The sequence below is a fragment of the Salvelinus namaycush genome, chromosome 37, assembly GCF_016432855.1.
Source record: "Salvelinus namaycush isolate Seneca chromosome 37, SaNama_1.0, whole genome shotgun sequence".
Lineage (NCBI taxonomy): Eukaryota > Metazoa > Chordata > Actinopteri > Salmoniformes > Salmonidae > Salvelinus > Salvelinus namaycush.
The window spans coordinates 21,344,173-21,364,657 of NC_052343.1; the positions used below are offsets into that span (position 1 = coordinate 21,344,173).

Consider the following 20,485-nt stretch of genomic DNA (forward strand, 5'->3'; position numbering starts at 1 on the left):
GAAGCAGCGTTACCCATGCAGAGCAAGGGGAACAACTACTCCAAGTCTCAGAGCGAGTGACGTTTGAAACGCTATTAGCGCGCACCCCGCTAACTAGCTAGCCATTTCACATCGGTTACACCAGCCTAATCTCGGGAGTTGATAGGCTTGAAGTCATAAACAGCAGAGCTGCTGGCAAAACGCACGAAAGTGCTGTTTGAATGAATGCTTACGAGCCTGCTGGTGCCCACCACCGCTCAGTCAGACTGCTCTATCAAATCATAGACTTAATTATAACATAATAACACACAGAAATACGAGCCTTAGGTCATTAATATGGTCGAATCCGGAAACTATCATCTCGAAAACAAAACGTTTATTCTTTCAGTGAAATACGGAACCGTTCCGTATTTTATCTAACGGGTGGCATCCATAAGTCTAAATATTCCTGTTACATTGCACAACCTTCAAAGTTATGTCATAATTACGTAAAATTCTGGCAAATTAGTTCGCAATGAGACAGGCGGCCCAAACTGTTGCATATACTCTGACTCTGCGTGCAATGAACGCAAGAGAAGTGACACAATTTCACCTGGTTAATATTGCCTGCTAACCTGGATTTCTTTTAGCTAAATATGCAGGTTTAAAAATATATACTTCTGTGTATTGATTTTAAGAAAGGCATTGATGTTTATGGTTAGGTACACGTTGGAGCAACGACAGTCCTTTTTCGCGAATGCGCACTGCATCGATTATATGCAACGCAGGACACGCTAGATAAACTAGTAATATCATCAACCATGTGTAGTTAACTAGTGATTATGATTGAATGATTGTTTTTTATAAGATAAGTTTAATGCTAGCTAGCAACTTACCTTGGCTTTTTACTGCATTCGCGTAACAGGCGGGCTCCTCGTGAGGCAGGTGGTTAGAGCATTGGACTAGTTAACCGTAAGGTTGCAAGATTGAATCCCTGAGCTGACAAGGTAAAAATCTGTCGTTCTGCCCCTGAACAAGGCAGTTAATTAACCCAATGTTCCTAGGCCGTCATTGAAAATAAGAATGTGTTCTTAACTGACTTGCCTAGTTAAACAAAGGTGTGTAAAAAAAAATAATAATATATATATATATTTTTTAATCTGCAAAATCGGCGTCTAAAAATACCGATTTCCGATTGTTATGAAAACGGTCCTAATTAATCGGCCATTCCGATTAATCGGTCGACCTCTAGTCTATAGTTTCGTTCAATGTTGTTTTGTCTGAAACGTTGTTCCCCCTGCTGCTGTTGGACCAGGTCTCTCTTGAAAAATCTATTTTATCTCAATGAGAAAAACCTGTATAAGTAAAGGTTAAATAAAAAAATAAAATGTAGCATAGCATAAGCACAAGCAATGGACCGCATGGGCTGCTTTGGGATTAGAGCTTGCCTATATGTAGCGTTAGCATTAGCATGGATCTATAGGCTAGGCCTTACCTTGGATGAGGGACTTGAGGTAGATGTGTTTCCCAACCGGCACGTGCATGAGTGTCCCTAGAGGGAGTTGTAACCGGAACACCCAGGTGTCGTGTGTGACCGCTGTCTTAGAAACTAATATACACTCTCTGTAGAAGATGGCTACAGAGAGAAAGAGAGAGAGTAAATAACTAACATGTGATTTTGGTTAATAGGGGAATGTAATAAAATCAATTCAGAAGATAAGACAAGATAAGACAGATGGGTGTGTCTGAAATTGCATTCTGGCTCTTTCTTTCGTCTTTTCTCGATTCCTCACTTCCTCTCTCCTTGCCTCCTCAAAACGCATTGGAGGTGAAAGTCCAAGGTCCCTCCCCTCTTACATTCTCCTCCAAAGCGTTTTGAGAAGAAGGTGAGGAGTGAGGAATCAAGGAAAGACATATTGGAAAAGAGCCCCTATTTATACCTCGATCTTTCTTCCTGAAAAGAGAATCATGGAATTCCAGTGGTTCACCAAGCTCCTCCCACTTTCCTTTGGCCGCTTTACGCATGCTGACTTGAATCTTCCCCACAGCACACGCTGTGTGGACTGTACCAGCATAGTGAGAGAGAGAGAGAGAGAGAGAGGGAGGGGGGGGGGGGGAAGAGGAGAGAAGGAGAAAGATGGGGAGGGAGGGATCGAGGGAGGGGGTTGGTAAACGTTAACAGTTAGTCAGCTTTAGCTTATGAAAAGACATCAGACCATAAATGTTCTCCTTACCAGCAACGCTTCCATCTACTTCTTGGGCTAGACCTGAAAAAGAGAGCCTCCTAGTGAGTTGTTTACCAGAAATGTATAGAAATCAAATTTATCACCCCATTTACAGAGAGACAGAGAAGGAAAGAGAGCGAGTAAGAGAGGGACAGACAGACAGGGGGATAGAGATAGACCGATATAGAGGGTTTAGTGGAAATGGGCACAGAGTTTATTTCCTCTGGTTGACACAGTCAATATTTCCCTCCAACATTAATAAGCCAGTGATAAACACTGGACACTAATGGTGTCAAGTCCTCTGGCAGGCTGGAACACAGATGGAGAAATAAGCTCTGAAAGCACTCAATAATATAATTACAGCTGATAATGGACTAGGTCTGTGATGGTCATGGAATTCTGAATGACGATAATTGGCCAGTCAAAATGACCATGGTCACAGTAACAACCGTTTGAATAACAAACAATAATAAGAATTAGAAAAAACATATTTTTTTACACACATTTTCTCCTTCTCATCTCCGCTCCTGACTGCACATGCTGTGTAGTGCTGGGGGTCATTGCCTAGGCAACCGAAGACTCATTTGCTACAACACCTTGCTTGTTTCAGCAAGGAGCAACAAAGTTTCAACACGTTGTTAATAGTCCATGTTACACCAGAAATGGACTCAACCGCACAAATGTCCGGTCTTCTTTCAGCTGTTCGTCAACACCACAACAAAACATTTAATAAAAATGGTACATATATTTTTTAAGGGGGTCTTCATCAGTTAAAGGGTAAATGTAATTGTGCCAGCCCTAACTAGGGTACAGGATAGCATTGTGACAAATGTCACAACAAAAACTGCATAAAAAAAAAAAAAAATGTAACGATAAGAGAAAAAGAAATCATTAAACTATTCACAACGCAGATATGGTGCTGCGTATGACCGCTAGGGGGCAATGCAGTTCAAACTAATGCAGTCATGGCAACCCATAGATGACTTCACCCCATTGTTTCCTATGAGAATGCTCAGTGGCGCATTTGAAGATCAGGAAGTGTATTTTCAGCAAGTCACCATCTTGCTTCATGGAGGACTTTTTGGAAACATAGCCTGCAACATCAACTGCACATGCAATCTCAATGCTGCCTCCTCTCATTAAGTATCTCAAGTTGAAGGCCGACCGAGGTACTGCAGGCGGCCATTAGCAACTAAATTATCCTTCTAACTCATCTGTGTGCAATTTTAAAGTAATCGGTTCAAGGACATACATCTGGTGAAATAGAAGCAATTATTGGTACCATGGTCGTGTTCAGGTTTTTTTTTTTATAACCATGAATATTGACCAGAAAGTTCACCATTTCCCCATTCACTATAAAGGGGGATCCTGTTTTCTGGAAACAATGCCTACAGTATCGCGGTCGGCCTTTAACTTGAAATCCTCAATGTGAGGGGGCAGTTGTTCTCCCCTGTGGCTACCAGACAGCCCTCACCTTACTGCTGCACCCACTCAGCAACGATAGTAGTTTATGCCATTTTTTAGGTTCTCTGCTGTGTGCCTCCATGTTCTCAGTAATCAGTACATGGGACTTCATTTCAGGGCTGGGCGATATGGCCAAAATATCATATCACATTTGACGGTATGCAGTTATTTTATGTTTTTGAATAATACAAATTCTAAAAATGCTTTATGAATAGTTCATGAACCTAGGGTGGCAACACAAATTATAAGTGATTCAATGGGTCTTTCTCCATTCTGATTGCTTTATACTGTTCAATCCAACTTCAAACAAAAATAATGTTTAGCATTTTCATACATTTCTGCATTTCCTGCACTTTTGTTATAATTTACACACTGTGCCATGCAAGGCTGCATGATATGGGCAAAAAAATATAGACCTAGTTAATTGGTGAACTGCTGGAATAGAATGATTATAGTTGGAATATAGTGGGCAACACCTTGACTACATTGTTGTTTGATATGACAACAAATTAAGCCTGCCAGGGAGGAATTATTGACAGAGTAGGAAACAATGCTTTGGTCAGTGTTTCCAGGGGACTTTAATTAGATGTTACATTACATGTTTTCTTACGAGAAACGCCGTTTTCACGCCACTTCGATACATCTACGACAAATAGTGACTTTTTCGCAGCAGGTTAGGATAATTCATGCAGCAGGTCAGGACACTGAGGTTAAGGTTAGGAAAAGAGTTAAGGTTAGCAAAAAAAACTCTCCTAACTGTCTTGTTTTGCACACTTTGTACAAAATAATAAAATGCAGTACTACAGGATATTTCTTAACGTAGCTCTTTATTAGCTAGCTATAACTGGCATGTTCACGTATCGCCAACCAGGATCAAACTGACCATCACCTAACCATTTGGGTGGTCTTAACCAATCATAGCACAGTATGATATGGCGGTAAAATGCATCCAATTATAATTCAGTATGTTTACACATATGAATATTACACTAACCTACAAAGAAAATCACATCCGGCCGTAGCTGTATCGAAGTGGCGTGAAAAGAGTGTGTCACAGCTGTTTTACCTAATGTAGCTAGCTAACATATTTATGCTTCACCTATTCCTCTCTGATTTAGAAGATAACGTTGCACAAACAATATGCTTATCTAGGCCAACACCAGCACTGGTACCTAGTGATGGAGAAACAAAGCTAATTCCAGTAAATTACTTCCAAGTACACTGCTTAGCGATTTCAATGCATGCCTTGGAACGCCGGCATCAAACGTAACATTACTACTGGTACCAGGCTGTATAGCGTTTGCTTTGACTCTTAGTAAATTTAGCAAGCTAGCTAACGTTAGCAATTAGCATTAGCTGTTAACACGATTTATTTTAGTCACAGCTTGCTAAGAAAATACAAACTAAGTGTACTTATAGAATGCTTGTGAAAAGCAGCATTGTTTTCACAAATATCTTGTTACATCTATCTGACCATGCAGACAGCAGAATGAATAGCAAGAAAGTGCTCGTGACTCACGTGGTCGAGCAACTGCTCTCTCCTTGAGTGACAGGGGTCAGGGCTTGGTGTGGGAAGCGGCATGCATCAGGAGGGAGAAAAATGGCTCAGGTAGAAAACGATCAAAACTGACATTACACGCGCCAGAGTTTCCCATCACATTTAACAAACCAAACACTGAAATACCGTTATAGAAGGTAAAGTAAAAAATCCAAACCGGTCCGTGCATAGTAAAATATGGTAAACCGCCCATCCCTACCTTATGTCCCACTTCTCATCAATGTGTTGTTTCGTTGCAGTGATGATGTAAGACAGCGTGTAGATGTCCAAAAATGTATTACGCTGCGCCTGTGATAACTTCTGCAAATCTGTGTACGCGACCAATACACTTTGATTTGATATTGTTAATGCCATGTATGAGGTGTTTGACTTTGAGAGCTCGCGTTTTGTACTTGCAGAGCAATCATTGTACAATTTCTCCATCTGGGCCATCACGGTTGTTCGATATGGCATCTTGTAGTCTCGTTCTAGATGTGCATTGAAGCCGACATCCTCTACCATTGAAAATGGCTGCATATCAACTGCAATCATTTCTGTAATCAGCGCTGTGATTTTCTCACTCCGTCCAATATCGCACTTCTTTCGTGTAAAGACTGAAGAGCCTGTCTAATGCCTGTTGTTTGGGGCCTGCGCTGCTGCCAGCAGGTTTGGGTGTTAAGGTGCCTCCCTTTCAGACGGTTAAGCATTGCACCTGTACTGCCACTGTTGCTCAATTCCACCTCGCAAAGTTTGCGTTTCATCACCTTCTCATTTAACTTCTCAAAGTATTGCCAAACAGGACTTCGCTGCTGTCACTTCCCTGTCATTTTTCCAACTGTTAACTACGATGAAGTTCAGAGCGCCTTATATCCGTGGCAAATAATTTGAAAGATGCATATCTCCTCCTAACATTACAGCATTGTTGCGTTAGGTATGTTCCCTTTATGATGATGATCGGGACCTTGTGGGGTTTTTATAAGGTTTTTTGACATGCTTAACTAACTGTAAGCTAGTAGGGCTTCTTATGCATTAAAGTTTGAATTGCTGACTCTTGTGAACCTGCATTTTCCATTAGTCTCTACTCTTACCAGTGCTCTGTCTAACCATGAATATCAGCCTGAAATGTGTGTGTGTTAAAGAGAGCGCTGTACTGTATGAAATATGTGTGTGTATATGCAACAAAGTATCAGTAGTGTGGGCGCTGTACTGTGTGGCCGAGACTGTGCTAATCTTAGAGACACACAGGAGGGGGTGAATCATGAGACTGTTGACTGAGGTGTACAATGGACAATAACAGATAAGCTATACACACAAAAAACATATGTGAGGTTCTGAGTCATGCACTATAACCCAATACTATAACAAACGTGATTAGCAACTATATCATATGTGATTGAATACTATAACAAACGTGATTAGCAACTATATCATATGTGATTGGATATTGACAACCTGTTGGCCTGGGTGCCTGGATGTCTGTGTGTGTGTGCTGGAAGTAACAGTTAGCTCAGATAAGAAGCTGGGAAGCTGTAGTTAGCCTTGAGCGAGAACAGTGGACATTGTATACAGGTGCGAATATCTCAGACAATGTTATAAAACTGTCTGACCCCAGTCTCTGGGGTGAAGGAGCGTAATCTACACAGCAACAATGAAGGGACACCAGAAAGTGCAAAGAAGCTGGGACCAGCTTGTGTGCCAACATCAACGATAGGCTGGGTAAGTCTAAACCACGCCCAGTCTCTACTCTGACAGGCCGGCTCGGAAGTGGGAACTAACCTCTGTCAGAGTATAATATAATATCTTTGTCAGAAACAAATCAGTTCTCTGTCTTATCCTGCGTGATGAAACATTGAACCCGTATATACGGAAATTGTATTTGCCATTTATTAACTTTTGAATTAAACAATTATTTTAACCAAGTTCAGGTGTACTATTGTTCCTATCTCAGTTGAACTTTCGCAACCCTAACAAATGGTGACCCCGACCGTGAACTGAGGGAACTTCGCTGGACATTGAGGCATCCAGCCTTTGGCCTAGACTGTCGCCAGACGGGGTCCTCTCACAAAAAGACCGGTCTACTAAAAAACAGGTAAGCAGAGCCTATTGTTTCAAAACTGAAATTCTGCATATTGGATTTAACCAAATTTATTTTGTGAGAAAACCTAACTGGTGTAAGTTGCTAAATTTTCGAACCATATGTTCATTACAGTAAAGTAAGGATAAAACGAACTACGTATTATTTTCATTACGTACTACTTGATGGCGAATGCATTTTCAGTTGGCCAACAGAATAACAATGGAATGCCTGTATGTGTATGACGTGATATTAAAAGCCTGTTTGTGTGTGTGTATGTATCTAAGCTAGGGTTGTCTCAAATGTCTATAAGATTAGGGAAGTGAGTGAGGACAATGGCAACATAACCACCGTGAATGGCGGAATATTGGAAATAAGACAAGTTCTAATAATTGAACGGCAATATACCGGGTTCACGGATTTTTATGTGTTTACATGGTATGTTGGATATAAGACAAATTGTCGCTTAATGTTAAAGTGGACGGCAACATAGTCCAGGGGAAGGCAGAAGAATTGGATATAAGACAAGTCTAGGTCGACCCTCGACGGCAATTCACTGTATAAGACATGTCCCCTGTTACAAGTAAACGGCAAAGCGTTGGTGAAGAGAGGTTAGGTTATATGCGCAAATGATCTAACGGCAATGTTTTGGAGATAAGACAAGTTTACTGATTGAATAAGACGTGTTGGATATAAGACAAGTCACACTGTATGATTGCTTTGCTTTATGATTGTATCCCTCTGTATGTATTGTATCAGGCTTTTATGCAAGGAAAAGTAAGGACATGTATATAAATTGCATAATCATATATACTTAAGTTACACATTAACCACATACTATATTCTCACATTATTAGTCACAGACACACTAGTTACTGGGTAATAATAGATAAGAACAAAATAACGATAAAATTAAGCAAAAAATAAAAAATAAATAACTACCTCATATGGCTCAAATTGAAAAGGTGGATGGGAGAAAAGCTATGCAGAGAATGGACAGAAGATGGCAGTATTGCAGCACTCAACGGTCTCCCAGCCGACGGGGAGCCTGTTTGAATGCTGGTGACATAGAGAAAAACTTAAAACCAATTCGGAGTAGAGAGAATACATTTAATAACTTATTTAGGTTAAATTTACAGACTACTGTTATTGTTGTTATGGATTGGCTGACATGCGATATAAATTTAGCGAAGTATATGGTACGTTTAAACTTTGGAGTAGAGAAAGTTGAGAAGTTGATTTTACTTATACGATAGTTTTGATGCTACTAATTTTCAGGGTACGTTGCTAGGGACAGGATGATTTGTTTTGTAACGACGTAGAACAACGTCACTAGGGGGGATACACGATTACGTTACTCGAATGGATTTGGTCATTGTTCAGGTACACTATTTTCTTTACTTCTTGCAGTATAGTTTTGATTAAGAGATGTTGATTGACGTTGTATATTCTATTCAAGATCCAACCTTTGTGATAAATTGGGTTTGGTTTATCGAATCCGTACTATTGCCTGTTGCAGTTAGTTAACAGTGATTTACAGTGAACACAGGTTGAGCGCTAGTAAACGCATATCTTTATTTGAACTATACTAATCTATTTGATAAAATTACTAAACCTGTATATTCAACATTTGATAATGATTGGCAAATCCATATATTTAACCACAACTTTGAATTTAGCATAACTGGTATGGCTGGCTGGGAGTTTTTAAAGGGACAGTACACGTTTATCACAGTTGTGTGAATGAGTTACATGAAACATCGGGGAAATTTCAAACGAATGATTTGAGGGTATTATCACAATTATTAGGTTTTGTTTTTGTAGTAAACGTTTGGGTTAAGGGGTTTCCGTGTTTCCGAGAGACAAGATAATATTAGGAGTTTTATTTTCTGAGTTTTATTTAGACAAGGGACTTTTTTAAGATAAAGGGTTCTTTTGGTATGTCTAGACATGGTATGGAACACGAATGTAGGGGTGTGACCTTTGACCTTTTTTCATTTCATTCTCCTGTGGTTTGATCACCCACGGGGGGATGTAGTGAAGATAAAGAATTTGTGGTCATTTGGGATACTAGTTTTGAGGTAAATCATATAAAGGAGTTTATAGCTCTTGAACATAATTGTAGTTTGAACCACTGAGGAGTCAGGATTCTGTTTTTAAACATTGGCTATGAAGGTTTTGAATTGGCTATTATTGATAGGGCAGGAAAGTATATAAACATTTACATTATTAATGTAAAGAAATAGGTTTCAGTTCTCAGAGGAGTGATCCTGGAGGAAAAGAGAGCTTATTAGTAAAGAAAGGATTTTATATGGTTAGCATTTGTTTTGGCCATTAGAAGATTTTTATTTAAATAGTATTAAAATTGACAGGGGTATATGACATATGTGATGATTTAGGATTATTGATAGGATAGAGACAGGTTTATTAAGGTTATGTAAGGACTTTAGAGATTGACACTATAAGACATGTTGTTGTTATTTTAAATCCATGATTTTAGATAAAGTCAAAACAGTGAGACACTTAGTTAATATCCAGAGCCAGGTATCAAACGGGGGAGGGGTACATTGTGGTCTAGGATAGGATGGGGCCTATTGGATAATAAACTAATTTAAAATTAAAAATTTCTAGCTAACAAATAGGCATAGAAGTTAAATATATAATCAGATAGAACAAATGAGAAACTGTTTGTTAACCAAACCTGTATGTCCAAGATTTTATGCATTACAGGTGAATTAAAGGAGAAGGTGATTCACTCGACCTGGGGCATATCGCACTTGGAGGGTGAGACACACTGACACTACCGAATGATCACAGAGTTAAGGAGAAGAACCGTTGCTAATAGAGTTCGGGGATCAACTCCTTAATGAAGAATTCCCTGACCCCGACCTTTCATCACTGTGTACGTTCATAGAAGTGAAAGTGTTGCTTGATCTCTGGCTGATGATGTGTTCTCTGGGAGAGGGTGGGGCTTTACAGGACTGTTTGTAGTCCTGAGCTGTCTGATTAGGATACAATGGGGATGTTACCATCACAGTACTGCCAGAACCACCACCAGTTCCAACAGACCAGGTTCAGCCGGCCTCCTCCACCACTTCAAGACCAAGTCCCACACCATCACCTAAGCTCTCCAATCCGGTACAGGTAATAAATGTGAAAGACATCTCAGATAGTGACCAATTGGGGACTGAAACTGGTTATGAGGGAAGGGAGAATATGTGGTTGGCCTAATAAAACACTTAATAGAAAGGACTGTGTCGTATGTGGACATGCCAGACCTATTCTGGCTGCTCACCCATTTGCCCTAAGCAGTGGGAAGGTTGGATGTGCATATTGGAAAGTTTTTATTATAATAAGCCAAATTTAACCCTGTGGAAAACTCTGAGTCTTGTGTTCCCAGAAGTCCCTCCCCAGAAGACACCATGGGGGGTTAAGGCATATGGGGGATATTACAGCTGTAACACTGGTACAGGTAGGGGTATAGACTATGGGAGGCTCCCTACTACTGCCTGCATCACTAATGTCACTATTAACTAGAGGTGTTGCTGATGTATGGTGGATGTGTGGACCTGTCAGGCGGTTGACCCCCATTTTGAAAGGAGACTGTCAGGGCACATGTGCTTTGGCCAGTCTGATAACACCATTGACTATTATTGAGGTTACAGCTAACCACCTCCTGGGAGCTGCACATGACACAGAGGCTCGGGACCAACTCAGGAGACGGCAGAAACGTGACGCTCCTTGGTCCGAGGGTACAGATAACATCCACACCAACCTGTTGGGGTCCCAATAGGGGTTCCCCACGAATTCCAGACATTAAACAGGAATGATGGCCTGTGGCATTTATTGCCCATTATTGGCCCAGCTATTGTTGATGCTAAGCAGAATGCCTGGATCAATTATATCTACTATAATCAACAATGATTTGTTAACTACACCCACACAGCACTTACAGAGATGGCTGAACAATTGGATGCCACCTCTCGAACTAGTAGACAAAATAGACTAGCACTAGACATGATTCTGGCCAACCAGGGGGGTGTTTGTACAATGTTTGGAGAACAATGTTGCACGTTTATCCCTAACAATACCAGTCTGGATGGGAGCATTTCAAAAGCTCTGAGTGGGTTGGAAAAGTTATCTGTGGAGATGAAGGGTCTTGCAGGTGTGGAGGAGAGTGGACTGTTCTCCTGGCTGGGTGGCTGGTTTGGTGAGTACACTGCCATGTTGGTTACTGGATTTCTGACCCTAGTAGTCGTGTTCCTTTTGCTACTATGTTGCGCTGCTTGCATTTTACCTTGTGCAAAGAAATCTATTGCAGATGCTGCTAAGGCCTCTGGCATGATGCCCCTGCTTGCAGCTAGTAGGGAGGATGCCGAGACCAATGAACAGAGGGGTTTGACTGAGGATGACCCATGGTTTGCTGTAAAGGAGGTTTATTAATAACACTGTTCTCCCTAAGAAGGTTTTAAGTTCCTGGGTGGTAACGAGCCCACCTAGTATATGGAAAAAGGGATGAAATGTTTATTGGTTGTGACACCTTACAGGTGTCAAACGGGGGAATCAAAAATAAAATAAAAAATGTCTATGTTAATCAAAAATGTTTATGTTGACACCTTTTAGGTGTCAAACGGGGGATTGTGGGGTTTTTATAAGGTTTTTTGACATGCTTAACTAACTATAAGCTAGTAGGGCTTCTTATGCATTAAAGTTTGAATTGCTGACTCTTGTGAACCTGCATTTTCCATTAGTCTCTACTCTTACCAGTGCTCTGTCTAACCATGAATATCAGCCTGAAATGTGTGTGTGTTAAAGAGAGCGCTGTACTGTATGAAATATGTGTGTGTATGCAACAAAGTATCAGTAGTGTGGGCGCTGTACTGTGTGGCCGAGACTGTGCTAATCTTAGAGAGACACAGGAGGGGGTGAATCATGAGACTACTGACTGAGGTGTACAATGGACAATAACAGATAAGCTATACACACAAAAAACATATGTGAGGTTCTGAGTCATGCACTATAACCCAATACTATAACAAACGTGATTAGCAACTATATCATATGTGATTGGATATTGACAACCTGTTGGCCTGGGCGCCTGGATGTCTGTGTGTGTGTGCTGGAAGTAACAGTTAGCTCAGATAAGAAGCTGGGAAGCTGTAGTTAGCCTTGAGCGAGAACAGTGGACATTGTATACAGGTGCGAATATCTCAGACAATGTTATAAAACTGTCTGACCCCAGTCTCTGGGGTGAAGGAGCGTAATCTACACAGCAACAATGAAGGGACACCAGAAAGCGCAAAGAAGCTGGGACCAGCTTGTGTGCCAACATCAACGATAGGCTGGGTAAGTCTAAACCACGCCCAGTCTCTACTCTGACAGGCCGGCTCGGAAGTGGGAACTAACCTCTGTCAGAGTATAATATAATATCTTTGTCAGAAACAAATCAGTTCTCTGTCTTATCCTGCGTGATGAAACATTGAACCCGTATATACGGAAATTGTATTTGCCATTTATTAACTTTTGAATTAAACAATTATTTTAACCAAGTTCAGGTGTACTATTGTTCCTATCTCAGTTGAACTTTCGCAACCCTAACAACCTGTTAGTGCTAGTTGTGATAACTGCACTGTGATTTACATTTTATGGGAGGAAATAAGAAAAATATAGAATAATAAACATAGTTTTTCGGTTAACGATGCCAATTTGGTTTAAACGTTCACACCAGTAGTACAGGATGGTTAGAGACAAAGAGAGAGACTGACTGTAATAGATGGATAAAAGAAAGGAGATTGAAAGAGGCGGCTACGATAACTCATGTCAGAAAGCAGCTCCCTGGCATAGTGGACAGTCACAATGTTGTATCAAAGGAAGCTGCGACTTACATTGACGCAGTATGTAGGACATTTTCCCCAGAAGAACTTCCACCCGTAGAACACCATCTTGCAGGTCAACTATGGTACAGCCAGAGCTGGGGAGCTGCGAGATGAGAGGGGGTAAAAGAGAGGACAGAAAAAAAGGAAGAAGAGGGAAAGAGGAGAGAGAAAAGAGGGGGGGGTGAGGTTAAAGAACAACTACTGCCCATTCTGGCTCACATTTCACTCAAATCTCTGCATTTTAAAATTGCAAAGTGGGTATGTTTACCTTCCGTTTGGTGTAAACCACAATATTGACTGTGACATCAGTTTGAAACCAGTCATACCTAAAAAGAAACAATGTACAGATACAGTATGTTCATTACCTTCTCACATCTATCACACCTCACATCATCCAGTCTGTCACCATTCTCAATATCATAAAAGTTGTTCTTGTTGTTTTGTGAGCGTACCTGGGCCGAGCGTCTTTGGGTTGGGTTGGTGGCGGGGCGGCTGAGGGTTGCAGTGATGAGGAGGGTGAGGGAGGGGTGAGGAAAGCAGGAGGGAGCATGGAGGTGGGCGGAGGAGGGGGGGCTAGACCTGAGGAGAGAGAGAGACAAGAGTAAGGACTCTGATTTCAGCCACACAGGATATAGAACACCCACACACAAACACCAGACAGTACAGAACAATCGTAGGGTTGTTTCTGCACTATTCTTATTGTTATTTTGTACATTACCATTTAAATGAGTGATGCTGTCCTTTATCACAGAATGAGCTGTGGAGACAAATTAGAAAGGGTCAAAAAACATCCTGCATGAAAGAGAGAATACGGTGCATTAAAGTCCTGAGACAGAGGGATTGTGAGTTACTGTACCTTTGAGAGCAGTGCTGGCCTTCACAGCCATCCTCCCTACCATACACTCCTTTAACATGGACTCATAGTTCACCCACCGGTGGACCTGCTCATATGGCCACAGATTCAGGGACAAAGGCAGACAGGGAGAAAGTGAGCAAGAGAGCTTAGACACACACGGCATCATAACACACATTATGTGCTTTAATGTTTTGAACTTGTGTGTTTTAACATGTGAACTTCCAAGGTAGTCCTTTAACTTGGGAAAGTTCAATTAGAGCTGACCTGGTCAAAAAGGTCTGTTCCGTCTTTCCCAGCTGCCTTCATCAGTTCCTCTTCTCCTCCAGGGTGGAAATCCATGTAGGGGCTCACATTATAAACCATGCCTGAGACACACACAGGAAATTATAGTATTTATTCACAAAATACTCAAAGGAACAAAAATAAATAAATACATATAAGCAATTCACAATTAAAAATGTATTAAATATCTGTATATTAGGGCTAACTCGTGTAAGAAATGACCAGCATTGGAGGGATGGTGGCTCCCAAAAGTCATCACCCAATAGCCTAACTGAAGTATAAGATGCAATACTGTAAGAGGTGTGACAAGTTAGCGCCCTCTGCTGACAGAAACTAATGTCCAGTCTTATACACGGAGTATACCAAACATTAGGAACACCTTCCTTAAATTGAGTTGCAACATTTTGCTCTCAGAACAGCCTCAATTTGTCAGGGCATGATGTCTACAAGGTGTCGAAAACGTTCCACAGGGATATTGGCCAATGTTGACTCCAATGCTTCCCACAGTTGTGTCAAGTTGGCTGGATGTCCTTTGGGTGGATGACCATTCTTGATACACACGGAAACTGTTGAGTGTGAAAAATCCAGCAGCGTTGCAGTTCTTGGCACAAACCGGTGCGCCTGGCACCAACTACCATAACCCGTTCAAAGGCACTTACATTTTTTGTCTTGTCCATTCACCCTCAATGGCACACAGACAATCCATGTCTCAATTGTCTCAAGGCTTAAAAATCCTTCTTTAACCTGTCTCCCCTTTATCTACACTGATTGAAATGGTTTTACAAGTGACATCCATAAGGGATCATAGACTGACCAGGTGAAAGCTATGTCATGGAAAGAGCAGGTGTTCATAATGTTTTGTATACTCAGTGTACAGTCAGTCTCCATGTATGTGGGCCCACTCACAACGACAAATATAACAGTGAATTCAGCCAATACATTCAAATAAATGGTTATGAATGATTAAACTATGATTGAACTATACACATTGTAATGTATGGTGTTGAGGGGGAGTTGAAGGCTGTGCCCAGCCTCCAATTATTTCTATAGAAAGCCTTCTCACAACATAAAGACATACCCTACTCAAAGACAGTATACCAACAAACACAACATTATCCTCCCAACACAAACACATTATCCCAACAAACACAACATTATCCTCCCAACACAAAACATTATCCCAACAAACACAACATTATCCTCCCAACAAAATACATTATCCCACCAAATACAACATTATCCTCCCAACACAGACATCATCCCAACAAACACAACATTATCCCCCAACACAAAAACATTATCCCAACAAACACGACATTATCCTCCCAACAAAAAGACATTATCCCACCAAATACAAAATTATCCTCCCAACACAAAGACATCATCCCACCAAATACAACATTATCATCCCAACGCAGACAGGATCCCAACAAACACAGCATTATCCTCCTAATACAAAGACATCATCCCAACAAACACAGCATTATCCTCCCAACACAAAGACATGGCCACGCTGTAGCCGGGTGACTTCCTGACCCTGAAAAAAGAAAGAGCTGCAAGGAAACACTGTGTATGAGAGGAGAAGGTATGTACACCACAGGCAACCTTCATTTGTGTATACAATCGCCAATAACTGTCTTATAGCCTACTGATATTAAATTGGTTAGCTAATGCCTTCATCACACATCCCTATGGGAGTGCTGATGAGTGCGATCAACAAATCTGAAAACATGAATAATAATGAGACATGATGATAATGTTATCAGCATACGGTTGTGTAATTCCACATTTCTTCTCTACAACCTAATGCTGCTGCTGGGTGCTGTTATTTGTTTGTCAACTAAGTCCAAAAAGGTTCTTCCTGTGTGCCAAGCATATGTGAGTGTATGAGTTTGGGTAAGAGAGAGAGAGGTATAGGGAGGGAAGAGAGAAAGAGAGGCACACAAAGGGAGGGAGGGCACCCCTGTTCTGCTCTGAATAAGAAGAAGTGGACAGAGTCCTAGACACTAAAGCCTGCATAATCTTCCTTCATAGCAAATTCAATTAAGCTTTATTACTCAATGTCCTTGGACAAATTAACCCACTCCATGACTACCAATGAGTGCATTTAATCTCAATGACGCACATGTAGAAACGAGAGGATGAAATGTGTTAGATTCCTTCCGAAAGTGATTCCTCACGAAACCCAGACCAAAAAAATACCATGATTGAGGATTTTCACTCTATGTAATCCATATATAGTGCCTTCGGAAAGTATTCAGACCCCTTGACTTTTTCCACATTTTGTTACGTTACAGCCTTATTCTAAAACGGATTACATGTTTTTTTCCCTAATCAATCTACACACAATACAAGATAATTACAACACAAAAACAGGTTTGTAGAAATGTTTGCAAATGTATTACAAATAAAAAACTGAAATATAACATTTACATAAGTATTCAGACCCTTTACTCAGTACTTTGTTGTTGCACCTTTGGCAGCAATTACAGCCTTGAGTCTTCTTGGGTATGACGCTACAGCTTGGCACATCTGTATTTGGGGAGTTTCTCCCATTCTCTGCAGGTTGGATTCTCAAGCTCTGTCAGGATGGATGTGGAGCAACGATGCACAGCTATTTTCAGGTCTCTCCAGAGATGTTCGATCGAGTTCAAGTCGGGGCTCTGCCTGGGCCACTCAAGGACATTCAGAGACTTGTCCCGAAGCCACGCCTGCATTGTCTTGGCTGTGTGCTTAGGGTCTTTGTCCTGTTGGAAGGTCAACCTTCGCCGCAGTCTGAAGTCCTGAGCGCTCTGGAGCAGGTTTTCATCAAGGATCTCTCTTTGCTCCATTCATCTTTCCCTCGATCCTGACTAGTCTCCCAGTCCCTGCCGCTGAAAAACATCCCCACAGCATGATGCTGCCACCACCATAGGGATGGTGCCAGTTTTCCTCAGAGTGACCATCAGGTTCTTGTCATCTCCCTGACCAAGGCCCTTCTCCTCCGATTGCTTAGTTTGGCCGGACGGTCAGCTGTAGGAAGAGTCTTGGTGGTTCCAAACTTCTTCTATTTAAGAATGATGGAGGCCACTGTGCTCTTGGGGACCTTCAATGCTGCAGATTTTTTTGGGTACCAATCCTCAGATCTGTGCCTCGACACAATCCTGTCTTGGAGCTCCACAGACAATTCCTTTCGACCTCATGGCTTAGTTTTTGCTCTGACATGCACTGTCAACTGTGGGACCTTATATAGACAGGTGTGTGCCTTTCCAAATCATGTCCAATCAATTGAATTTACCACAGGTGGACTCCAATCAAGTTGTAGAAACGTCTCAAGGATGATCAATGGAAACAGGATGCACCCGAGCTCAATTTTGAGACTCATAGGAAAGGGTCTGAATAATTACGTAAATAAGATCTGTTTTTTGTTTTTTTAAATACATTTGCAAACATTTCTACAAACCTATTTTCACTTTGTCATTATAGGGCATTTTGTGTAGATTGATGAGGGGGGAAAAAACGATGTAATCCATTCTAGAATAAGGCTGTAACGTAACAAAACACACCGTAATAGTTCTTTGGAGGAAGGATTGTTGACATAGACTTGACATTTGTATTTAAAACCATAATTGAGAAATGATTTATTAAAGTTGGCATATTATGACATTTTGTCCTAACTTAGGCTTCCTTTAAGACTCCAGAATGTTTCATCTGTAGGTGCTACAAAGCAAACATTGGTGTCATATGAAGCTATACTGCCTTCTCTGTAATATGAGTAGTATTTTTATTTGAATAACTTTTTCTTTACATGAACTTATGAATATTGAAAAATATAAACATGATATTGAAATTGGCAAATGTTTTAATATATGATTGAACATATTATACTCAACAGACTTAGCAAAGTTCCAGACTGGGATCTCTGCTACTTTAAGAGTTATGACCCATTTTTAAGCATTAACAAAAGAGTGAATGTGAAGATTGATTCAAAATGGTGAATTGAAGAATGTGCAATGATACAAGTAGAAGGAGGGCTGTGATTGGTTACATTGCTGAACTATGCCAATTTAAAAAATGGGCCATAACTTTAAAACTAGCAGAGATCCCAGTCTGGAACTTTTATAAGCCCGTAGAGTATATAATGATCAACAATATATTTTAAACATATTTTCTATATTATATTTTTTCTATATTCATGTTGTATGATTAAATATTCATAAATTAATGTAAGATTTTTTTTGGGGAAATCAAAATACTACTCATATTACAGAGCAAGTGGTAAAGCTTCATATGAAACACATTTCTGCGTTGTATTGCAGCATCTACAGGTTAAACATTATTGGTTATTAAAAGGAGGCCTAGGTAAGGCAAAATGTAATAAATATGCCACCTTTGATTAACTATTTCTCAATTATGCTTTTAGATACAAATATCAAATACAATCTTTCCTTGAAAGGACTATTCTATGGATTACATTTAATGAAAATCCCCAAAATCATGTCATTTGTTTTGACTGGGTATCGTGAGGAATCACTCAATTAGGACTACGGAAGTTGGAGAGAAGAGACAGAATTGTGTACAGATAGTATGCGGCTACTGTGTGTGTATGTGTACTTTTCACATTTATTTTCCTGAACAATTTCAGTAATAGCACAGTTTCTCCAACTCTAGCCCTGGAAAGGCATTGAGCCCTTGATTAGTTAAATCGAGCGTGTTAGTACTGGGCTGAAACAAAAACGTGAAAAACACCAGGACCAGTATTGTGTGTGTGTGTACAGTATAGGGCTAGCTTGTGTAACCTCGTATGCAGGTCCAGCAGTCATCACGTGTGTTGTGTTTTTGCAGCTCCTCCTCCGTGACGTCTATAAGTCTACCTCTCAGCCCTGTCAGGTCCCGGCCACTCTTAGCCACACGGATCCAGTCCATCAGACTGTGGCCAGGCTTCAATGCTACCTGAAACAACATGGAAGAACAGCCCTCACAGTCAGAAAAGGTGGTATCATGATAACACAGCCTTACACTTACAGTTCAGTAAAGTGGTGTCAAAGGGTGTGGCATGATGACAATCAATTTAAGGTTGACTTTGCAGACAGGGTCTTCTAACTCAATATAAAATTGGACTACAGAACATTCACATAGTAGGACCACAATAGTCTAATCCATTGATGGAACATCAACATTATGTATGATATATAGGCACACACAACAATCATGTCGACAACTACCGGTACAGTACCTTGTTCCTGCCGGACTGACCGGCCGGAGCAACACGCTGCTGAGAGCTGGCTGCAGGGAACGACTGGGATGGGACGTTCAGCATCACGACTCTTCGAAAGCAGGCCAAATTCCGGAGAAATCCTATATAAGACGGGTCTTCGATTAACACGACAATAAAGGACCAACTCTTGGAGGTGTGAACCACTGTGAAATTATGTTTCCGTTGTGTCACAAGAAACACATTTCCCTGAAGTGACACTAGTTGAGTAATTTAGCTAACTATCTAGCTGACTGGCTTGCACCCCGGAAGAGCAAATTCACAACAAAACGCCCAAATATGTCCATAATATCAGACGTATGAAATAACCGGTGACCTAGATCTCGACCGAACCAAATGACACTTCCAATACATTGTTCGTTCAAAAATATTTGACTATGTAATCAACACCTATTAGGCGTTGTCACTGTTAAAAACTACATTCCCACGGTGGCTGCAGATGGTGTCGCAATATGATGACGAATTGTCAAACCACTTAAAGTAAAACTGTATCCAAAATACCTAGAGCGCCATCTAGTGTAAAGATAAATCTCAACAGTCGCTCTGATACAGTACAAAGCGCTCTGAAAAATTCAGAAGACGATGTAAATAAAGGTAAAATAGGACTCATATTTATGTTTTTATAGGGTATATTTTTGGCAATATAAATGTGAGTATTTGAAAATGCTAAATTATAACTTAGTACACGTAGCCTACCTGGTATGAAACCAGAGAAAAAAATGGTCACATTAGAAACATATTTCGCTCTTCCTCCATCTCCCTCCTCCTCGTCCTCTTCTGAATCTTCGTTGGAATGATTTAACATCCCAATATGTTAATAATGTCCATAGGCCTACAGTTATTTTGTCACAATTCAGAAATGTGACTATCCCATGTATCACATGAGCCTTGTAGGTACAATGGCCTATTGCAAAACAATATAAAAAGACGGTTTGAATGTATTTATATGACCAACCAGC

General features: G+C 40.7%; 1 protein-coding gene across 2 annotated transcripts in view; it reads right to left on the reverse strand.

Annotated features, from left to right (window-relative positions):
* Positions 1 to 19,962, reverse strand: part of LOC120031281 (cytochrome b5 reductase 4) — a 28,522-nt gene extending 8,560 nt beyond the window's left edge. Inside the window, exons 1-11 of one of the 2 annotated variants that reach the window (XM_038976961.1) lie at positions 19,488 to 19,962; positions 19,051 to 19,204; positions 14,255 to 14,355; positions 13,991 to 14,075; positions 13,853 to 13,891; positions 13,587 to 13,713; positions 13,403 to 13,460; positions 13,144 to 13,237; positions 2,193 to 2,225; positions 1,899 to 2,021; positions 1,454 to 1,594 (exon numbers count right to left, since the gene is read on the reverse strand). In XM_038976961.1, the coding sequence (XP_038832889.1) occupies positions 1,454 to 1,594; positions 1,899 to 2,021; positions 2,193 to 2,225; positions 13,144 to 13,237; positions 13,403 to 13,460; positions 13,587 to 13,713; positions 13,853 to 13,891; positions 13,991 to 14,075; positions 14,255 to 14,355; positions 19,051 to 19,204; positions 19,488 to 19,571 (1,039 nt within the window). In that variant the 5' untranslated portion in view covers positions 19,572 to 19,962. The remainder of the gene's footprint in view (positions 1 to 1,453; positions 1,595 to 1,898; positions 2,022 to 2,192; positions 2,226 to 13,143; positions 13,238 to 13,402; positions 13,461 to 13,586; positions 13,714 to 13,852; positions 13,892 to 13,990; positions 14,076 to 14,254; positions 14,356 to 19,050; positions 19,205 to 19,487) is intronic. The other variant, XM_038976962.1, reaches the window with a different exon arrangement.
* Between the last annotated feature and the right edge of the window lie 523 nt (positions 19,963 to 20,485).